This window comes from Mastigoproctus giganteus, chromosome 11 (genome assembly GCF_048544385.1).
Source record: "Mastigoproctus giganteus isolate SK-2022 chromosome 11, ASM4854438v1, whole genome shotgun sequence".
NCBI lineage: Eukaryota > Metazoa > Arthropoda > Arachnida > Uropygi > Thelyphonidae > Mastigoproctus > Mastigoproctus giganteus.
The window spans coordinates 170,545,328-170,567,036 of record NC_143585.1 but is presented as its reverse complement, the minus strand read 5'-3'; the positions used below and the strand labels follow the sequence as shown (position 1 = coordinate 170,567,036).

At 37.5% G+C, this 21,709-nt stretch overlaps 1 protein-coding gene across 1 annotated transcript in view; it reads right to left on the bottom strand.

Moving 5' to 3' along the window:
- Nucleotides 1-21,709, bottom strand: part of LOC150078572 (protein tyrosine phosphatase domain-containing protein 1-like) — a 274,976-nt gene that overhangs the window by 158,531 nt on the left and 94,736 nt on the right. Inside the window, exon 10 of the mRNA XM_090384615.1 lies at nt 6,869-6,947. Within this exon, the coding sequence (XP_090240741.1) occupies nt 6,869-6,947 (79 nt within the window). The remainder of the gene's footprint in view (nt 1-6,868; nt 6,948-21,709) is intronic.

The window sequence follows — 21,709 nt, the reverse complement described above, 5'->3', positions numbered from 1 at the left end:
AGCCTATGATAGATACAAGTTGATCTGTAACCAAGTTACAAAGGAGGTTAGGCAGGCGAAGGCAGATTACGAGAGATCCTTGGCAAGGGATGCAAAGAAAAACAGCAAAGAGTTCTTTACTTATGTAAACTCTAGAAGGAAGGGGATGAATGAGATTGGTTCACTTGATATCGATGGGTCAACTATTGATGACCCTGCTCAGGTAGCTAACAAACTAAATGAATATTTTGCATCGACATTCACACATGCGGAGTTATTCAGCGAGGGGAATGCCAGACGTGTACTCAGGGGAGGTACCCATGGACTGGAGATGTGCAAATGTGACCCCAATTCACAAGGGAGGATCAAAGGCTGACACAAGTAATTATAGACCTGTGAGTTTAACTTCTGTTCCTGGAAAATTAATGGAGGCACTGGTTCAAGAAGCACTGCAGGATCATCTAGACAAGACTTCAGTTATAGCTTGGACACAGCATGGTTTTGTTAAGGGGAAGTCTTGCCTGACCAATTTGATTGGATACTATGATGCAGTTACAAAAGAACTGGATGCAGGGAATAACTTTGATATTATATACTTGGATCTTAGAAAGGCTTTTGATACTGTTGCACATGGAAGACTGCTGCACAAATTGGAGCAGTGTGGCATTGGAGGCAAAATGCTGCTATGGATAAAGGGGTGGTTGAGGGGGAGAAGACAGAGAGTGGTAATTAATGGACACTGCTCATCATGGAGTAATGTTATTAGTGGAGTCCCTCAGGGTTCAGTATTGGGTCCTTTATTGTTTTCTGTATTTATAAATGATATTGATGATGGTATATCAAGCTTAATGTCCACGTTTGTAGACGATACGAAGGTTGGCACGGTTGTCAAGGACACTACTGACACTATGCTGCTGCAACAGGATCTGGAAAGGTTGAGCAGATGGGCTGAGAGGTGGCAAATGAAGTTTAACATTGACAAATGTAAAGTACTACATATGGGAAACAGCAACCCCAGAGCAACGTATCAACTCTGTGGTACTACACTAACAGTGGTAGAGAATGAAAGGGACCTGGGGGTGGTTGTGCAGGCAGATATGAAATTCTCTGAGCAGTGCAGACGGGTTGGAAGAGTAGTTCATGGTGTATTGTCAATGATGTATATATAGGAATTTTTCTAGCAGGGATAAGGAGGTGATTATTCCCTTGTATAAGGCAATGGTCAGGCCACACCTAGAGTACTGTATACAGGTCTGGAGACCTCATTTCAAGAAGGATGTAGAGTTTGTTTGTTATTTGTTTGTTTATTATTTGGTTTTTAGGAGCATTAGCAACTAAGGCCATATTGCTCCGGGTTATGCAGTGGTCATTCCCTGACCTTTCCGCATCCTCCATATTTGGTGGTGACGGGCTCGAACCCCAGTCTAATCAAGAAGCGTGTGCTACGCACTGCTGCTCCTTCCCACCTGGCTACGGAGGAGCCTTAGAGGATGTAGAGCTGCTGGAATGAGTACAGAGAAGGGCAACAAGATTAGTGAATGGAACAAAGGGGTGCTCTTACGAAGAAAGGCTTAAGTTTTGTGAATTACAGTGTCTGGAGACTAGGCACCAGCAAGGTGATCTGATAGAGGTGTACAAAGCCTTGAACGGTTTGCGCATGCTCAATGCTGATGGGATTCTTCCTCTTGCTCAGAATAATCACCTGAGAGGGCATAAATTCAAATTGAGGAAAGACAGATGTAGGATAGATGTGCGGAAATTTGCCTTTAGCCAGCGGGTGGTTGGTAGGTGGAACAGACTTCCATCCCTTGTCGTGGAAGTTGATAGCCTAAATAAGTTTAAGGCTCAGCTGAACAGGTATTTCGAACAAACAGAGGGGTGAAGTGGAAGTGGTTATTTTTTATTTATTTATTTTACTTTTTTTTTTTTTTTTGGCTGATGCTGCATAAGCTTGCTTTCTTGCATCATATGCCTCTACTAATGCTAATACTAATTGCTGGCACCTGTGAAGTGATCTGATTGAGGTGTATGAGGCCTTGAATGGGTTGAGCACACTGAATTCTGATGGGATTCTTCCACTTGTTCAGATTACGAACCTAAGGGGGCATAAATTCAAATTTAGGAAATACAAATGTAGAATAGATGTGTGGAAATTTGCCTTTAGCCAGCCGGTGATTAATTGCTGGAACAAACTTCCATCTGTCGTTGTGGAAGTTGATAGGTTAAATAAATTTAAGGAGGAACTGGACAAACATTTAGAGGTAATGGTTGTGTGAATTTTTTTTTTTTTTTTTTTTTGGCTGATGCTGCATAAGCTCATACGCTTGCTTTCTTGCATCACATGCCACTATTACTACTACCTACAATTATTCTCAGTAATAATGGACAAGACCAAAAGCACAAACTTGACTGAAACATGTTTCATTCCTAAATCTTGCATTAAAATCCACTGATATGTCTTATAAGAAATACCAATTTCACCAGCAACATTGTGTTAGTTAAATGTCAATCACTCCAGATCACATCACCAAATGTGCAAACTGAATCTTGGTTTCAAAGTTGAAGGGCAGCCATAGTGAGGATCATCTTCAATGGACATGCTACTGTGTTTAAACTATGCAATGAAAATGAGTAAAAAGTCTTTGAACAACACATAACATCTTTGCTGAAAAATGTTTTTTTAACATTTTGTGGCTTGCTGTTGTTGCACACTTCCTCAATTTTAAACAAAATTTGATGAAAATTTGTTGCTCAGTAAAATGGCTCATTTTTAAATGCAACAAAACACATAAAACATCTTCTACTTAATGGGCTCTAATTCAGACTAACTGCAGATAAATCAGTGATTTATGCATTACTAAATACTTTGCTAGATGATCATTAACATATTGTGCAAATTACTAGAACACCTGCAAATTATTTCGTTGCAAATTACTATCTCTTTAGAGGATGACAAAAATACTGTTGTCCTCCAAAGTGAGAGATAAATATATATATATATATATATATATATATGAGGAGTGATCAAAAGTTCAGAGATTGATTTTGTATCATAAAATTGTAGTATCGTAAGGATTTATGACTTGTTAAAACATGCTTGGCAGCTCATCTAGAGAGTGAATCATCCATTTATTTTCAGTTATCTGAATTAGCATGTCTTAAATAAAAGTTATATTAAGTATTTCAATGCATTTTGAACCGATTCATTGAGTGTTAAATTTGCATAAATTTTATTTCAAATTAGAGAAAAAGGAACATTTATTTTGTAATTTGAACAGAAATCCACAAAATCACCAATCAGTGATTCTACTGTCAAGGAAACAGGAAATACATTGTGCAAAAAGGATGGATGGATGGAATAGGACCAGGGGTATGTTAGCACAAAAGTTTATGACATTGTACAGCAGATACAGTGGTACCTTGGGTCACGAACTTAATTCGTTCTTTGACTCCATTCATGAACTGAAATGTTCGCGAACCAAAACATTTTTCCCACTGAAATTAATGCAAATCCAATTAATCCGTTTGCCCACCCCAGAAACATATTGTTTTTTTGACTTTTTTATGGATTTTTTTTTACTTTTATGTGTGACAAAAATATATAATATAAAATATACAGTATAACTTTACCTTTGTGGTTGATAGTTGCTGGCACAGGTAGATGGTAGAGGAGGAGGAGGAAGACTACTCTTTCGAAGGAGAGTCCCAATCCATAATAACGTCGGGCATTTCTGGTGTTTTTTCTCTTGTTTGTATCCCGGGAAGTGGTTCGATTGCTGGCTCGGTGGCTGGTGTTTTCACAAGATAATGATCCAGAGACATTTGTCTTTTTCTTTGTTGGATAATTTTCTGAAAATGGGACATCACATTGTCATTTAAAATGTCCACTGCTCTGCTGGTCACAGTTTTGTTAGGGTGATGCTTCTCAATGCACTTCACTCCACTTGCTACAAATTTCTTTGATCTCAGCACTTGAAACATGTACCGCCTCTTCCTCCTACTCTCCTGAGTGCTCCTCCTGCATAACTTTCATCTGTTCACGTTGCAACTCAACAAGTTCTTCTGTGTTGAGTTCTTGTCTGTGGTCCTCCACCAGCTCCACCACATCCTCTTTAGGTGCCTCTGTAGCCAGGTGGGAAGGAGCAGCAGTGCGTAGCACACGCTTCTTGATTAGACCGGGGTTCGAGCCCGTCATCACCAAATACGGAGGATGCGGAAAGGTCAAGGAATGACCACTGCATATTCCCGGAGCAATATGGCCTTAGTTGCTAATGCTCCTAAAAAACCAAATAACAAACAAAACACCACATCCTCCTCGTTCACCTCCAAGCCGAAACTCTTGCCAATGGTCACAATCTCATTTACTAGAGTTACATCTGTCTCCTCGAAGTCTCTATCAGGCACACAACCTGGCCAAAGTCTCCTCCAGGCAGATTGAAACATGCAGTAGAGACATTGTTCCATGCCTTGTCAATGAGGTTTATGCAGTGGAGGATATGGAAGTGATCCTTCCAAAAATCACGCAGGTTCAAATCCATGTCGTTGGTCACCTGGAAACACCTGGAAAAAAGAGCCTTTGTATATAACTTCTTTAAGTTGGAAATTACTTGCTGGTCCATGGGCTGGATGAGAGGAGTGGTGTTAGGAGGCAGAAATCTGACTTTTATGAAGCCATATTCAACATCAAGGTCTTCTTCCATACTTGGAGGATGGGCAGGAGCGTTGTCCATAACCAGCAGACACTTAAGGGGCAAATTATTTTCTTCAAGGTATTTCTTGACAGTTGGCATAAAAACTTCAGTCAACCACTCCATAAAAAGTAATCTTGTTACCCAAGCCTTGCTATTCACTCTCCACAATACCGGAAGTTTACCCTTTAGTACTTTATTGCGTTTAAAAGCGTGCGGATTTTCAGAGTGATAAACTAAAAGAGGCTTAATCTTACAATCCCATTTGCATTAGCGCAGAATAAAAGTGTAAGCCTATCCTTCATTGGTTTGTGGCCAGGCAGTGACTTTTCCTCTTGGGTTATGTAGGTCCTTCTTGGCATTTTTTTCCAAAATATTCCCGTTTCATCGCAATTAAAAACTTGATGTGGTACGTAACCTTCAGAGTTGATAAATTTTGCAAATTCCTCCACATAGGCTGCTTTTTTTGTCCGAACTAGCTGCCTCTCCAAGCCTAACAACACTATGGATTCCAGTTCATCGACGAAACTTCTTGAACCAGCCTCTACTTGCTTTAAATTTGTCGATGCTAGCATCACTTGTATTCGGCGTTTTCGCCACTAAATCACCGTGCAAAAATAAAGCCTTCTCACATATTAGGGACTTGCTAACACTATCTCCAGCAAGCTGCTTTTCATTAATCCAAACTAACAATAATTTTTCTACTTCTTCTAACACTTGAGACCTTTGCTTCATTAACATAGTCACTCCTTTAGCCACATCAGCCGTCTTTAGCACATCTTTGTTCTTTAAGATAGTACAGATCGTAGATTTAGCCATGTCATACTGCTTGGCGAGATCAGAAACACGAACACCATTCTCATGTTTAGTTATTATTTCCTTCTTCGTTTCTACTGTAATACACTTAGGCTTCTTTACACCACTGTCACTAACACTTTTCACTTTCTTGGGAGCCATAATGAGGGTTAATTTAATGCAAAAAGAAAAAAAAAATTGTATCAAGAACAACGCAACGACAAACAATGTTCACAGTGTGCAAACCTGAGTACAACTGATGCTGTTCGTGAGCCGAAAACATGGCACCAAAGCCACGTTTGTGCGCCGAGGCACTGTTAGTGGGTCGAGTCAAAGTTTGTTCGGAAATTGTGTTCATGGGCCGATTTGTTCGTGACTAGAGGAGTTTGTGACCCGAGGTACCACTGTATTATCTTTTAAGGGCACAAAAGGTGATGCTGTCATACACATTGGCACTAATGACATTAACAGTATGAGATCTACAGATTTACATAATTTGTACAGGACAATGATGAAAAAAGTCATGAGTTAGGATTAAATTTGAAAATTGTCTGCCATTCAGCTTGGACACAGGAGGGAGTATGTGATGAGATCCTTGTCAATCAAATTACTCTTGGAGAGATTGTACCTAAGGGATAAGATACACTTAAATAGAAAGGATGCAAGAAATTTGCTGATGCTATCGAGGTAGTGTTAGCTGGGCACGAAAACTGCTAGCTTGGAGGGACACAAACTAATAGATTAATAATAGCTGCAGGCGAGGTGAAAGTAATTCTTGTACCACTTCTATTGGAAGTAGCAGACTGAAAAGTATGGAGTTTGGGATTTTGAGGACTGCTGGGAATCATCATGGAACAAGTAAATATCATAATCTTAAAGATTCCACATTAAACACTTTACCATAAATGCAATGCAACATTTTACTTGAGAATTAAAAAAGACTTCAGAGAATTTAATTTTTAATTCTCAAGTATGTTTGTATGTAGAAACAGTTCTTTAAAAAGAGAGGGATGTTGAACTATAAATTCTGAGCTGCTGCCAGATGACTGCACAGTGTCCACATGATTATTAACCATTAATTGGTGGTGGACCTGGTAATATGATAGTTTCACCTCTGGATGCAAATATTAACAAAAGAATACTGTTTTCAAATTTAAATACTACAGCAATACATTTTATATGACCAGGGTAGCCCAATAAGTACCAAAAAATTGATTCACCTAATGATAATGGTTATTAATTAAGTTACTAATTAAGTGATTAATTATTAGCGCTTTGAGTTTAGTTCAAGTGAATACTAATTTAAATGAAATTGTAGTATTTTATTCAACTAAAAATCCTTATGTCAGCATGGGTTGCTTTGTTTATGCTATTCTATTTAAATAATTTTTAAATAAACTACTTACCTTACCCTCACTTAGTGCAAATGCTATTACTTTTACCATATCAAGAAGGCAGAGTTCAGAAACAGTTCCATAGTCTTTCCTGTTGATATGGAGATATGGTTACAGTATTTAATTTTAGTAAAATAAATTAATAATGCACAGCTTTTCAAGCTTATACTGGGAGAGTAATTTTACTGCTTAAGTTTTAGTAATGGAATGAAATTAAAATTCTAAAAAGAGTTAAACAAGGTGAACAAAAAATCAGTCTAGAATTATAGAGAATAATAATTATTGATCACATTTAGCAGAACTTTTACACATAAAACTCCTGAAAAGAGGGAAGAACATGAGAAAAAAGGCCATAATCATAATTATTTATTATATACCATAAATGTGCAAAATAAAAGATTTTGCTCAATAACTACATTTTTTTTTTTTTTTTTTTTTTATGAAAACCCCAAACATGAAAGGTATCAAAACCTAAAGTACTTAGTACCATGCATGGGTTGAAGGAGAAGTATGGGGGGAGGGGATGCCGGAAACTTTGCTCTAGAGACTAAACATGGGTTTCACCACTTCAAGCCTTCACCACTTCCAATAAGCAAAGTGGTGGTATAAATAAAATTAAGCATTAGTCATTATACAGGGTGTCCTATACATCTGAAATAATACGGAAAAATAAAAAATGGCAATATAACACTTTTACTCACAGAACATGATAAGTGTGTGTGTGTCCATCATTCCAGACAAAATATCCAGTCAACAAGCTAATGATGAATGAGGTCAGGAGTATTGGTGTTGCATGCATCAATAATATGCTGCCACAAATGTTCAACACTCTGAATTAATGCATAAACCATTGCCTTCAAATGGAACCAGAAAAAAAAAATCCAGCAGTGTGAGATCCAGGCTTTTTCCTAGCCATTCCACAGGCCCTCTACATCCTATCCAATTACCTGGAAACTGTGTCTACCCCTGCCCTCACTTAGAGGTCATGTGCAGAAACTCTCTTACATGGATACTATAATGTGCAGGACCACCATCCTTCTGGAATCACGTCAGAAAATCTCCATCCTCATTCAAAACACTGAGGAATGCTTCCCTGTTGAGCATATGTAAATAGGCAACTACAGTGACATTTCCTTGAAAAAACAAGGGGGCTATGATGTGGTCTTTCCATATGCCGCACTACACCATTACACGAGTAGCAACTTGTTCCCTTGAAGGAGGAAATCAGTGAAGGTTGTTTTGATAGGGTTGTTCATTGGCGAGTATTCCATCGTTTCCTTAAAAAACAGTCTCTTCGTTGCTAAACAGAATTGTGGATGGGAAATTTGTATTTTGAGCACATTGTTATCTAGCCCATTCACAAAATTCCATTCGTCAGTTTATGCAGGATCTGAAGTTTGTATGGATGCCATCTGTAACCTTAAGGATGCGGTGAATGCTCCTTTTCATCACTCTTGTCTCAGAGGACAATCTTTGAAGAGACTTTTTTGGACTTTGCATAAATAAGCAAGGATGGCAATGGCTGTATCATTGTTGGGGCCCTTCTCAAAGTTTCACTGTATGGTTTATCTTCTATGGATCCAGTTTTCCTAAACTTTGCTAACACAGTTCTGTGTTATTGGCTCATGGTCTGGATGCAGTCTGTTAAATTCTGCAGTGACCTCTTTCTGGCTCCGATTTCCTATGAGAAGTGATTACAGACTTATGAACCACCATGTATATCACACACACACACACACACACACACACACACACACACACACACACACACACACACACACACACACACACACACACAGAGAGAGAGAGAGAGAGAGAGAGAGAGAGAGAGAGCGAGCGCGCGCGAGAGAGAGAATGAGCTATGTATCGTGAATAAAGAAATCAAAAGAGAGAGGAATTTTATACTATGACCACTATAATTGGATACATAAAAATAAAAAGAATGCAAAAAAATGGTAAGGAACAAGCATATCTATAGCATATACAAAAAAAAAAAAAAAAAAAAAAAAATCGTCATATAACGTCCAACTTCAGTGTCATCAAGATTCAAAAACCACCAAAACTGTGAGAAAAGAAGGCAACACATAGGCCTCTGTTTCTGATGTAAATTTATGCAATTAAATAGTAATTAGAATTCGAATTTAGAAATAAGGAAGGTTAAAGTCAAAAATGCTTATGAAAGAAATTACTATTGATAATATTTTTGATATTATCATTGAAATTAAATTAAATGGTTGAATTAAAAACAGTAGAGAAAAAAGGGATCTGGGAATTATAATATGGGCAAATATGAAGGTTCTCTGAGCAGTGTAACCGGGTGACCAGGAAAGCACCCACATTGATAGGACACAGTGTCTTAGCAATGATTTATCAAATAGCCTGTACAGATAGGGAGGTCAAGGGTTTAGTGTCAAACAACGTTAACTACAAAATAATTTTGTAGTAAGCGTTGTTGTAATTAACCAAGAAAAAGTTATTTGACATTTTCTTGGTTTACCGGAAATTCTTATAGCCCAAGCTAATTTGTAAAGTACTAGAGAAATACGGTTGTGTGACATGATATGCATTGTTATTTGTATAAAGTAAAACTAAAGTTATCTCAAAACAAAAATGCAATTTTGTAGTTAATGCTGTTTGACACTAAACCTTCAAATTGTAAGGACTGCACTTGGAATATTGTATTCAAGTATGGAGACCCTGTCTAAAAAAAGACATTGAGATTCTTGAAAGGGTACAAAGACAGAAGGAAAGGCAAGTCACATGGTGAGATCAGAAAAAAGCCAACTATACAAGGAAATATTTTGATTATGTGGGCTGTATACTGAGCCCAGCAACCATGCACCTTAAAGAGGACCTGATTGAAGTATTTAAAAGGCTCTGAGAGGGGGCCATAAATTCAAATTACATGGGAAGAGGTTTAGAGTGAATTGTAGGAAGCTTTCTTTTAGCCAGCAGGTTGATGACCACTAAACAAGATGGTTCTGCAGGTCTGAGGCTGGCAGTCTGAAGAACTTTAAATGTCAATTGGAAGGAAGCACATAATCAGTCTATTTTCTTATCTAATTTTATATATAAATAAATAGAGTGCAGGACAAAAAACTGCATCACTTGTGAATTTTGCAAATAATGTTTTTTGCACTGCATTACAGAAATGTTTGAAATGCATTTGTTAATGGGATATATATCTCTGTGAATGAAATCCAATTAAAAGACTGCACCTGATATACCTAATTGCTATAAATATCTTCCCAAAGGGTAAAATGCGTAATTAATGGAAATATGAGAAATCATGCAAATGGCATTCATAACAACCGAACATACATTTTATTGCATTTATGTGTACAAACTGAAATGACAAGTTAACGTAATAGTATTATGTACTGTAAATCAGCAAAATCAGTCAATAATTTGTTCCTCCTCCTTGAGCTACAATTACAGCCTTGCAACGATGTGGCATGGAGTTAATCAACTTCTGGATATATGGTTGCCCAATTCCATGGTACCACACCCTTACAATGCTCTCCTGCAGCTGAATCTTACTTTTTGGTTTCTTCTGAGCAATTTTAGACGACATTATGTACTAGAAATTTTCAGCAAGGTTCAAATCTGCACTAGTGCCAGGCCAATCCAACACTGTAATGTCAGCATTTCTGAGGCATGACTGCACCTTAAGGGAGAAAAATGAGGGAAAACATTGGTGTAAGTATGTTTTAAGTCTTGTGAGACAAGAAGACAAACTTATTATTAAATCTAAATAGCATAAAACTTACCAATTTTGCTGTGTGGAAAGGTGCTGAGTCCTGTTGAAAAGTTTGGACATCTGTGTGGTGATCCCTAATAACGGGTTTCAGGCAGTCCTCCAAGATAGCAGTGTAGGTTTCTGCATTCACCATTCCATTAATAAAATTAATTTGCCCTACCCCTTTGCTCGTTATACATCCCCAGACCATATGACTGGCGGGGAACTTTACAGCTGGTGTTATGCAGCCAGGATGGTATGCCTCTGATTTTCACATTTTCTGACATATTGCTTCCCATCCTAGCCATGCAGGTTGAATTTCGATTCATCAGAAAAGATGACAGTGTCCCATTGCTCTTTTGTCCATGAAACATACGTTTTAGCCCAAGCAAGTCACTTCTTCCTCATTTGTTGGGTTAACAAAGGCTTCTTCCTCGGCTGATAGGCATGCAGACCACATTCCAAAAGCCATCTTTGGATAGTTTGTGCACTTGTTTCAACACTGGAGGCCATCTTAAAGTCCGGTTTTAGTTCAGAAGCACTAGCATGCTGATTACGAAGGCATAGCCATTTCAAATATTGATCTTGGGAAGGCATAGTCACTCTCTTATGGCCTGATCCAGGTCTTCTCTTTACATCACCAGTTTCATGCTTTAATTTCAGCACCTGGGATACTTTTGACTGGTGGCAGCCTATTTTATCAGCGATAGCACATGTAGAAAGCCCTTCCTGGGACAGAGCAACTGCTACACTTTTTGTTCCTGGTGTCAACTGAACATATGGAGCCATGCTTACACCTCTGCAAAACAGCATACTAATGAGTGTGTATTTTTTTTTTTTTTTTTTTATGTGAACCCTTCCAACATAGTATTTATAGAAACAGCTGATGCAATACCTTGCAATTACTGTCTGATGAAATAGAAGCATTATCTGACACAATACCTTTGCTTTGCAACAAACAAAATGACTGTAATCAAACAAGATCTTATTCGTTTCACTACAAATGTTACTTTTTTTTAAGGTGATGCAGTTTTTTAGTCCGCCACTGTATATATCTTCTTTTATTTTTTTATAGTTTTTGATATTTATTATTAGTTTATTCTTTTGTTATTATTGTTGATTATTATTCTTTTTATTTTATTTTATTATTATTCTTTTTATTTATTTATTTTTTTAGCCATGATTGGATTGCATGCTCATCAGTATTGGTATTAGCCATGCACTGCATGGCTAATACCAATACTGATGAGCATGCAGTTTATGTTGACCTAACAGAAATCAAATAGAATAAGACAAAATGAATGAAAATAACAGAAAAAGGGATTGGATAGTACTGTTTCCCAAGTCAAACATATATCTAAAAATTTGGGTAATTATTTTTGCTCAAGAAGAGTGTAATAACTTCAGGTGGAAGAAATAGGTAAACTATTAAAACAGGTAAAAATTTAGACTTGGATATAAATATTGATAATGGTCATACAATTATTACTATAAAAAACTGCATCACTTGTGAATGCAGTTTTTTATAGTAATAATTGTATGATATAATAATAAACATGATGTTTTTAATTTAAATGTGGTCAATTTTTCATATTGGTATCTACTATTTCTAAAAGTATGCAGTCCAATATTATCCTTTCCCAATGCATCAGGATTGCTGTTATTTGTTTCAGTATAAAGTCAAGCCACTGAAATTGCTGTTTGCTAATATGAGGTTTTATTCTAAGGTAATTGGCAATTCATTTCCACTAACTTATCTTCAATATCATTTTTGTAAGGCATTGAATATCATGAATCATAAAAAGCTGTTATCAGATCATGTATATTAAAATTAAAATTTCAGTCAGCTTCCACAACATCTATTACTTTACTTATTTTGTTTCAACCTCAAACATCCAGGTTTGTATATAGTATACAACTTGCCTTTGCAGTGTCTTACAGTCTAAAAAACTTGTGCTCACTGATGGCTTCCACAACGTCTATTACTTTACTTATTTTTCTCCAACTTCAAACATCCAGGTTTGTATATAGTATACAACTTACCATCGCAGTGTCTTACAGCCTAGAAAACTTGTGCTCACCGACTGGCTATCTCAGTAGTGTGTGTGTGCATGTGCGCGCACATTATTCTTCTTAATTATATGAGTACATAACTGACTTTCGATTCAAGCTCATACTCCCAGATCTCCATTCAAGGTTCTATCTATAGGAATGGGTATTGCAACCCGAACTGCCTGAACTGATCTATTTCTCTTTTTTCATTACTTTTACTTTTTCTGTATTCTTCTTTTTATTTCTCATGGACCAAGAAGCTATAATCTTCCTATATTAATTTTCGCTCTTTCACAAAGTTTAGCATCCTTTATTTTGCTACTTTGTTCATTCTTTATTTCCTTTTCTATGCTGAACTGCATTTATTATGAATTTAATTAAACATTAACAACACACACCTATTTCCATTTTCTTTTTATAATTTATTGACTCCTATTTTCTTTACCTGAGGTAGTTACATTCTTCTTAGTTCAGGTAGTAATAATTTCTCAAGATTTTAGATGTATATTTGACTTCGGAAACAGTAAGTTTTTATTATTTTCATTCATTTTTACTTATTCTGATTGATCCCCCATTGGGTCAACCATAAATTGCATACTTGTTATCAATAATATTTTCTTTCATATGCTTCATATGTCTTAACTTTCCTTATTTCTAAATTCTATATTCAAATTCTAATTACTTGCACACACTTATGTCAGAAACAGATGCAACATATGAGTTTTTAGCACAATACAGATTGCACAGGTTTTCATGAAAGACAATATTACCAATCTGTGCTGTGTACAATAGTACCAATCTGTGGCTCTTCTTTTGTGTTCGCAGAAAATTTCAGGTTTGTCTTCTCCTTTATAGATGGCATTGAAGTGTGGAAGATGAATGAAGATGGTGACTGTTGAGAGAATTAAGCAATATGCAATCATTGAGTAACTTCATTTAGAGGGAATGTTACTGAAAGAAATTTATGAAGCTATGCACTAAACATTAGTGAAACTTGTCCTGAAAGAGTTTGGCAGGGCTATAACCTCAGCCTACGTAAAAATTCACTAAATGAAAAGGTTAGTGCAATTGCATCATGTTTTTTCATAAGTAATTTACCAAATTGGTAAAATGGCATCATTTTTATTATATCTGATATTGTGAATACCTTCACAACAAGTTGCCTGATATTGCACTACCTCAAATAAGTAACACTTCACCAGTGGAGAAGACTATTGTTACTTATTTTCAGTGGATACCACCACCATCCAGATGGCCATTTCTAGGCTATTTGGCCTATCATTAGTGGGTACCTTGGTGTTGCAATAGTGAGAACCCAGTTATGAAGTATAACTCCACATTATGAGAGACGCCAGATGGTGTAACATTAGGTGAAACTTGTCCTGAAAGAATTTGGTGGGGCCATAGCCTCAACCTACATAAAGATTCACTTAACAAAAAGGTTAGTGCAATTGCATCATGACCCATCTTGCATATCTCATATTGTGGAATTATACTTCATAACTGGGTTGTCACTATTGCAACACCAGGGTACCTAAACTGATGATAGGCCAAATAGCCTTGAAATGGTCATCTGGGTGGGGGGTATCCACTGAGAATAAGTAACAATAGTTTACTGCACTGGCGAAGTGTTACTTATTCAAGGTAGTGCAATATCAGGCAACTCATTGTAAAGGTATTCACTATATAAGATATGATAAAAATAATACCATTTTACCAATTTGGTAATTCACATACAAAAAAACATGATGCAATTGCACTAACCTTTTTGTTAAGTAAAACTTGTCCTTCATATGCCATGATGAAAAACTGGGTTGCAGAATTTAAGCATGGACGCTGATCATGCAAGACCGAAGAATTACACTGAAGCACATTGGGACAACATTTAACATCTCCCATGAACAACTGTGGTGAATGATTTAGGAATGAAGGTTTCTTTGAGGTGGTGGGTTCCAAAAGCACTGAATGCAGATCAGAAGCAGGAAAGAGCAATATATTGTCACGAGAGATTATGCAGCAGTTTGAAACTAACGAAGCTCAGTTTTGGGAGTGTATGTCACTATGGAAGAAACATGCACACACAACTTTTACCCTGAAACAAACAAAAAAAAAAAAAAAAACAATGGAAACAGTTGAAGCATCTCTTTTCTCCTTCTCCTAAAAAGTTGTGTACAGAAGATGTCTAGGAAAGTCATGGTATCTGTGTTCTGGGATGAAGAAGGAGGAGGATCATGGTTGATTTCCAGGAACAAGTTACCAATATCAATGCTGAGTATTATTTTAACCTACTGAGACATTTCTGAAAGGAATTAAAACTCAAGAGGCACAGAAAATTGGAAAAAGGAGTAAATTTTGCATCAAAGCAATGTACCAGCATGCACAGTTTGTAACACAGGCAACATTAGCATTAGTTGATATTTATATTTATCGTATTTAGTAGTCATGGGCTTGAACCCCGGTCACTCAAGGAACACTCGGCTGCGTGGGGTATCTATGCCTTGTCTTTCCAGTGCACGAAACATTGCCTTATGCTGTATGGAGTCAAATGCCTTTTCATAATCCACAAATGACAGGCATAAAGGTGTTTTATATTCATTTGCCTTCTCCATTAACTGCGACATTATGTGAAGGTAATCCATATAGTTGAGAATCCTGTCCTAAAGCCAGCTTGCTCTTTTGGTTGATTTTCATCAAGTATTCTTTCTAATCTATTAATAATGACTCTTGTGAACAACTTGTAGATGTGGGATAACAAGCTAATTGGTCTATAATTTCCAATTTCTGATTTATCTCCTTTCTTATGCAGCAAAACTATGATTGCATTATTCCACTCCTTAGGCACCACACCTTTTCTAATGTATTTTGTGAAGAATCTTGCCAGTTTTTGTGTCATGTCTCTTCCTTCCAATTTTAACAACTCTACAGTAACTTCATCTTCCCCCAGAGCTTTCTGATTTTTCATTTTTTTCGATGCATGTTGTACCTCACCGGGAAGGATATGAGGTATGTTGTATGTGTTACTAATTTGCAATCCATCTTCCCCACTGCTCATTCCTTGTATAACTCTTTATAGTAGTCTTCTGTTATTTGAATTATGCCCTTCTCTGCTATTCATAAGATACACCATCACTATTCTTCAGTTTCAGTATCATTTGTCTTTCTATATTACTACTGATGACTGCTGATTTAAATCCTTTGTTTTGCCTTAATGTTTGTTCTACTTTTCTTGTGTTAAATTTTCTTATGTCCTCTGAGTCTCTTTCTAATGGCTTTGCATAACTCAGTATACTGAATTTTCTCCCTGTCAGCGTTTTTCTTGCTCTTCATTTGTCGTCTTCGGTTCATCACGATGAGTGTTTCTTGACTGATTTTTTCTTCTTTGGATTTCTTTTTACCTATAGGTTTCTTGGGCTTTATCACTTTCAGAAAGTTGTAATATTCTTCATCGATATCTTGGTCCTGAACAGTCTGCAGAAGCTCAAAACTTGTTCTTAAGTTCCAGTACATACTGCTTTTTCTCCTCTTCTGTTATCTCAAAGACCTTTGTATTATTTACTCGGGTCAGTTTTTTCCTTTCTTTTCTTGCATCTATATCAAATGTGCATATTACCATTCTGTGATCACTTCCAACATTTACCTTATTCAGGACAGTAAAATCCTATACGATATATCTTCGGTTAACATTGTTATGGCATTGTTATGGGCTTATATGAGAACTTGAAGGGCAGGGTGGATGCCCTCGAAGGATTTAAATTGAGGGGCCCATCAAGCTCTCAGCTGCCACATCAATGCCGGAGCTTGCACTTGAACATCACGCAGCATAGCGGCAACCCCAAGACAGAATGCACAGTCCCAAAGGAACTAGTAGTTGTAGGTGACTCTATTGTCAGGGAAACGGAGAACATATTGTGCAAAAAGGATAGATGGAACAGAACCAGGGTATGTCTGCAAGGGACAAAGGTTGATGATGTTGTACAGCAGATATCATCCTTTAAGGGCACAAAGGGTGATATTGTTGTACACATTGGCACAAATGATATTAAGAGTAGGAGACCGGCAGAATTACTTAAAAAGTACAAGACAATGCTGAAAAAAAGCCGTGAGTTAGGGTTAAATTTGAAAGTGTCTGCAATTCTGCCCAGATACGATAGGAGGGAGTATATGATGAGAGCCTTGTCAATCAATTGGGCCCTGGAGAGACTGTGCAAGACTCAAGGGGTAGACTTTTTTTCAGCCTGGTCTGTGCTTGTTAAGAGGAGAGATGCTTCTACAGGGATGGAATACACTTAAATAGAATGGGTGCAAGAATATTTGCTGATGCTATCGAGGCAGAGTTAGGTGGGTCAGAAAACTGCTAGCTTGGGGGGGGGGATACATGGAATAATAGATTAACAGTAGCCATTGGCAGAGGTAAAAGTGATTCTTGCACTTCTTCTGTTGAAATGCAATTAAGCAGCAGCCTGGAAAGCAAAGCAATGGGAATTTCCAGGACTGCTGGGAGTCACAGTGGAACAAGTAAATACATGGGCTGTGTTAGGGTAACTAAGAGTAGAAACAGGTGCATGTAGTTAATAAATTCGATGAGCGTGAAGTGCTAGTCAAGAGATGAAGGGCAGATATTGTTGGGATATCAGAGACATGGTGTCACACAGACATAAGTAGTGCAGAACTGGAATTTGGGGAGTATAATGTGTACAGAAAGGATAGACAGGACAGAAAGGAAGAAGGGCTTATGCTGTTAGTTAAGAAATACATAAAATTTAGAGAGGTGCATCCAATTGATGTGGGCGGACAATGCAATGTTGAGTCTGTTTGGTGTAACATACGCACTGGGAAAGGAAAAATGAGAGTATGTGTGTGTTATAGGCCTAATGAATCTGATGAGTATAATGAGCAATTGTGTAGAGAAATAGAGTGGGCCAGTAAATTAGAGTGTCTTATAATTGGAGATTTTAATTTCCCAGATATTGACTGGAATTTGTGGGTTGGTCACCCACACATTAGCAAGGCTTTTGTGGATTTATTGGATGATTGTTTTCTACAGCAGCATGTTCGGGAGGCAACTAGACGGAGTAATACTCTTGATCCGATTATCAGTAATGATTCTTCATGCATCAAGAATCTGCAGATAAAGGAACCACTAGGTGGCAGTGATCACAGTGTGCTGAAGTGGGATTTACTCAAAGAGGTAACTACCATAAGGGGTAAAGGGAAGGGTTATTGCTTTCGTAAAGGCGACTACGATGGACTGAGACAGTATTTAAATTCTATATGGTGGAACCAACTGATGATGTTACAAACAGCAAATTCAAAATAGGAAGCAGTAAAAGAATTAATCTTGGAAGTTACTAGGCTTTTCATAACAACAAAGAAATATAGTTCAAGATTTAGGCCTAAATGGATGTCAGATGGACTAATTAGACATGTGATAGAGAAGAAAAATGCATGGGATACATATAAATTAACATGTGACACAGAAGCCTATGATAGATATAAGCTGGTCTGTAACTAAGTTACAAAGGAGGTTAGGGAGGCGAAGGCAGATTACGAGAAATCTTTGGCAAAGGATGCAAAGAAAAACTGCAAAGAGTTCTTTACTTATGTAAACTCTAGAAGGAAGGGGATGAATCAGACTGGTCCACTTGATATCGATGGTTCAACTGTTAATGATCCTGCTCAGGTGGCTAACAAACTAAATGAATATTTTGCATTGACATTCACACGTGAGGAGTTTTTCAGGGAGGGGAATGCCAGAGGTGATTCCACTCTGGCAGTAAGCAAGATAATCTAGCTTACTGCCTGAGCTAGATTATCTAGCTTACTGTAATAACTGAGAGTAAAGTGGAGGAGAAATTGTTGAAGATAAACACAAGAAAGGCACCTGGGGGTGGATGGAATCTATCCAGATATATTAAAGGAGGCAGCAAAGGAAGTAAGCAAACCCTTAGCCATAATTATGAGAGCTTCCCTGGACTCATGGGAGGTACCCATGGACTGGAGATGTGCAAATGTGACCCCAATCCACAAAGGAGGATCAAAGGGAGACAGTTAATTATAGACCTGTTAGTTTAACTTATGTTCCAGGGAAATTAATGGAGGCGTTGGTTAAAGAAGCATTGCAGGATCATCTAGACAAGACTTCAGTTATAGCTCGGACTCAGCATGGATTTGTTAAGGGGAAGTCTTGCCTGACTAATTTGATTGGATACTATGATGTAGTCACAAAGGAACTGGATGCAAAGAATAACTTTGATATCATATATTTGGATCTTAGAAATGCCTTTGATGCATGGAAGACTGCCATAAAAATTGGAGTGGTATGGAATTAAGAGCAAGTTTTATGCAATGATAAAGGGATGGTTGAGTGGGAGAAGACAGAGTGTGGTAATCAATGGGCACTGCTCTACGTGGACTAATGTTATTAGTGGAGTCCCCCAGATTTCAGTGTTGGGTCTGTTGTTGTTTTCTGTATTTATAAATGATATTGATGATAGTATATAAGGCTTAATGTCCAAGTTTGTAGATGATACGAAGATTAGCAGGGTTGTTAAAGACACTAAAGACAGTACACTGCTGCAACAGAATCTAGAAAAGTTGAGCACATGGGCTGAGAGGTGGCAAATGAAGTTTAACATTGACAAATGTAAAGTACTACATTTGGGAAACAGTAATCCCTGAGTAACGTATCAACTCTGTGGTAACACACTGATAGTGGTAGAGAATGAAAAGGACCTAGGGGAAATTTTATCTATAGCAGCTCATGGTGTCTTGTCAATGATATACAAGAATTTTTCTAGCAAGGATAAGGAGGTGATTATCCCCTTGTATAAGACAATGGTCAGGCCACACCTTGAGTACTGTATACAGGTCCATGACCTGCTCTGGCAGCCCATCTGCACTGCTCAGAGAACTTCATATCCGACTGCACAAATATCCCAAGGTCATTTTTGTTCTCCACCTCCTGTAGTACCATAGAATTGGTGCAGTACTGCTATCCATATGCAGTACTTTGCATTTGTAAATATTAAACTTCAGTTGCCACTTCTTAGCTCATCTATCTAACTTTTCTAGATCATGTTGCAATAGCATACTGTCTTTACTATCATTAAGAACCCTGCCAACCTTAGTATCATCTGCAAACTTGGATATTAAGACTGATATACCTTCATCGATATCATTAATAAATACATAAATCAACAATGGGCCCAAAACCGAACCCTAGGGGTCTCCACTAACAACATTAGTCCATGTAGAGCAGCGTCCGTTTATTACCACTCTCTGCTGTCTCCCACTCAACCATTCCTTTATCATTGCATACAACTTGCTCTTAATGCCATACCACTCCAATTTTTACAACAGTCTTTCATGTGCAACAGTATCAAAAGCTTTCCTGAATTCCAAGTACAGGTAGCCCTTGTTTTGCGCTGGTGCAATTTGCGCCGATTCTCAATATCGTCAATCACTAACCACAATGCCATTTTTATTTTATTTATTTATTTTTGCAATTTTTTATAAAATGAAAGTTTCAAATTGTCAGACAAAATTTATTGGCATCATACTGTGCTATGTATCGTGCACTGTTCACATGATTTAGGACATCTCTGATATGAATGCATTAATTGCTGATTGGCTCAGCAATTAGCGCATTAGTATCAGATTTTTTTTTTTTTAGGAGCATTAGCAACTAAGACCATATTGCTCCGGGGATATGTGGTGGTCATACCCTGACCTTTCCGCATCCTCCGTATTTGGTGGTCATGGGCTCAAACCCTGGTCTAATCAAGAAGCTTGTGCTATGCACTGCTGCTCCTGTCCACCTGGCTACAGAGGCACCTCATATCAAAGTCGAGAAAGATTCCTGCCCTCAATGTAACCGCTAGTGGATGCGGGTAGTAAAGGTCCATGTTGTGAAGCATTCAGTTGTTTGTTGTTTACGCTATTTACACATGTTGGAATTTTATTACGCTAACATTTTTTTATTAATTGTGCTATTAATAAATTAAATAATAATAGTGATAGCCGTGTGCAGTTTTTTCCAATTGTGTTATAAAGTTTTTAATTTAATAGAATAAAGACACGCCATGTCTGGTAAAAGTAGTTAACTGAATCGTAGTGCAATGTTCGGAGGATAGAATCTGATGAAAGCCCTAATGTGTGTAGTGCTATGAATATGCCTCCATCGACTATTACTACAACTATGGAGAATGCTAAAAAAATAAAACAAATCGATCCAAAGTGGTAGGTAAAATTTTTGGTGCCCAGAACCTAACCCTGTGATTTCCGATTTACTCTGTTATACGAAGCGTTCCATTTGCGCCTGTTCACCCAGGAACCTAACTTCAATTTAAATCAAGGGCTACCTGTATATGATATCAAAATTATTTTTTAGATCCAGTTCCTTTGTGACCACATCATAGTATCCAATCAAATTGGTCAGACAAGACTTCCCCTTAACAAACACATGCTTGGTCTGAACTATTACTGCAGCCTTATCTAGGTGATCCTGAATTACTTCTTTAACCAGTGATTCTATTATTTTCAGAGGAACAGAAGTTAAACTAACAGGTCGATAATTATTCTTGTCATCGTTTGAACTCCCTTTGTGAACTGGGGATACATTTCCACATCTCCAGTCCGTGGGGACCTCCTCTAAAACTAAGGATTTCTCATAATTATGACTAAGGGTTTGCTTACTTCCCTCGCTACCTCCTTCAATGTAACTGGATAGATTCCATCTGCCCAGGTGACTCTTTTATGTTTAACTTCAACAATTTTTTCCTCCGCTTTGCTCTCCATTATTACAAAATCATTTAGCTCCCTATTAGAGGTTAGTAAACTTCTTCCCTACCCTTCCTTACAGACTTCCTCATGTGTGAATGTAGATGAAAAATACTCATTCAGTTATCTGAGAAAGATCATCAACAGTCGAACCATTAACGTCAAGTGGAGCAATCTGATTCATTCTTTTCCTTCTAGAGTTTACATAAGTAAAGAAGTCTTTGTTGTTTTTCTTTGCATCTTTTGCCAAGGATTTCTCGTAATCAGTCTTTGCTTGCCTAACC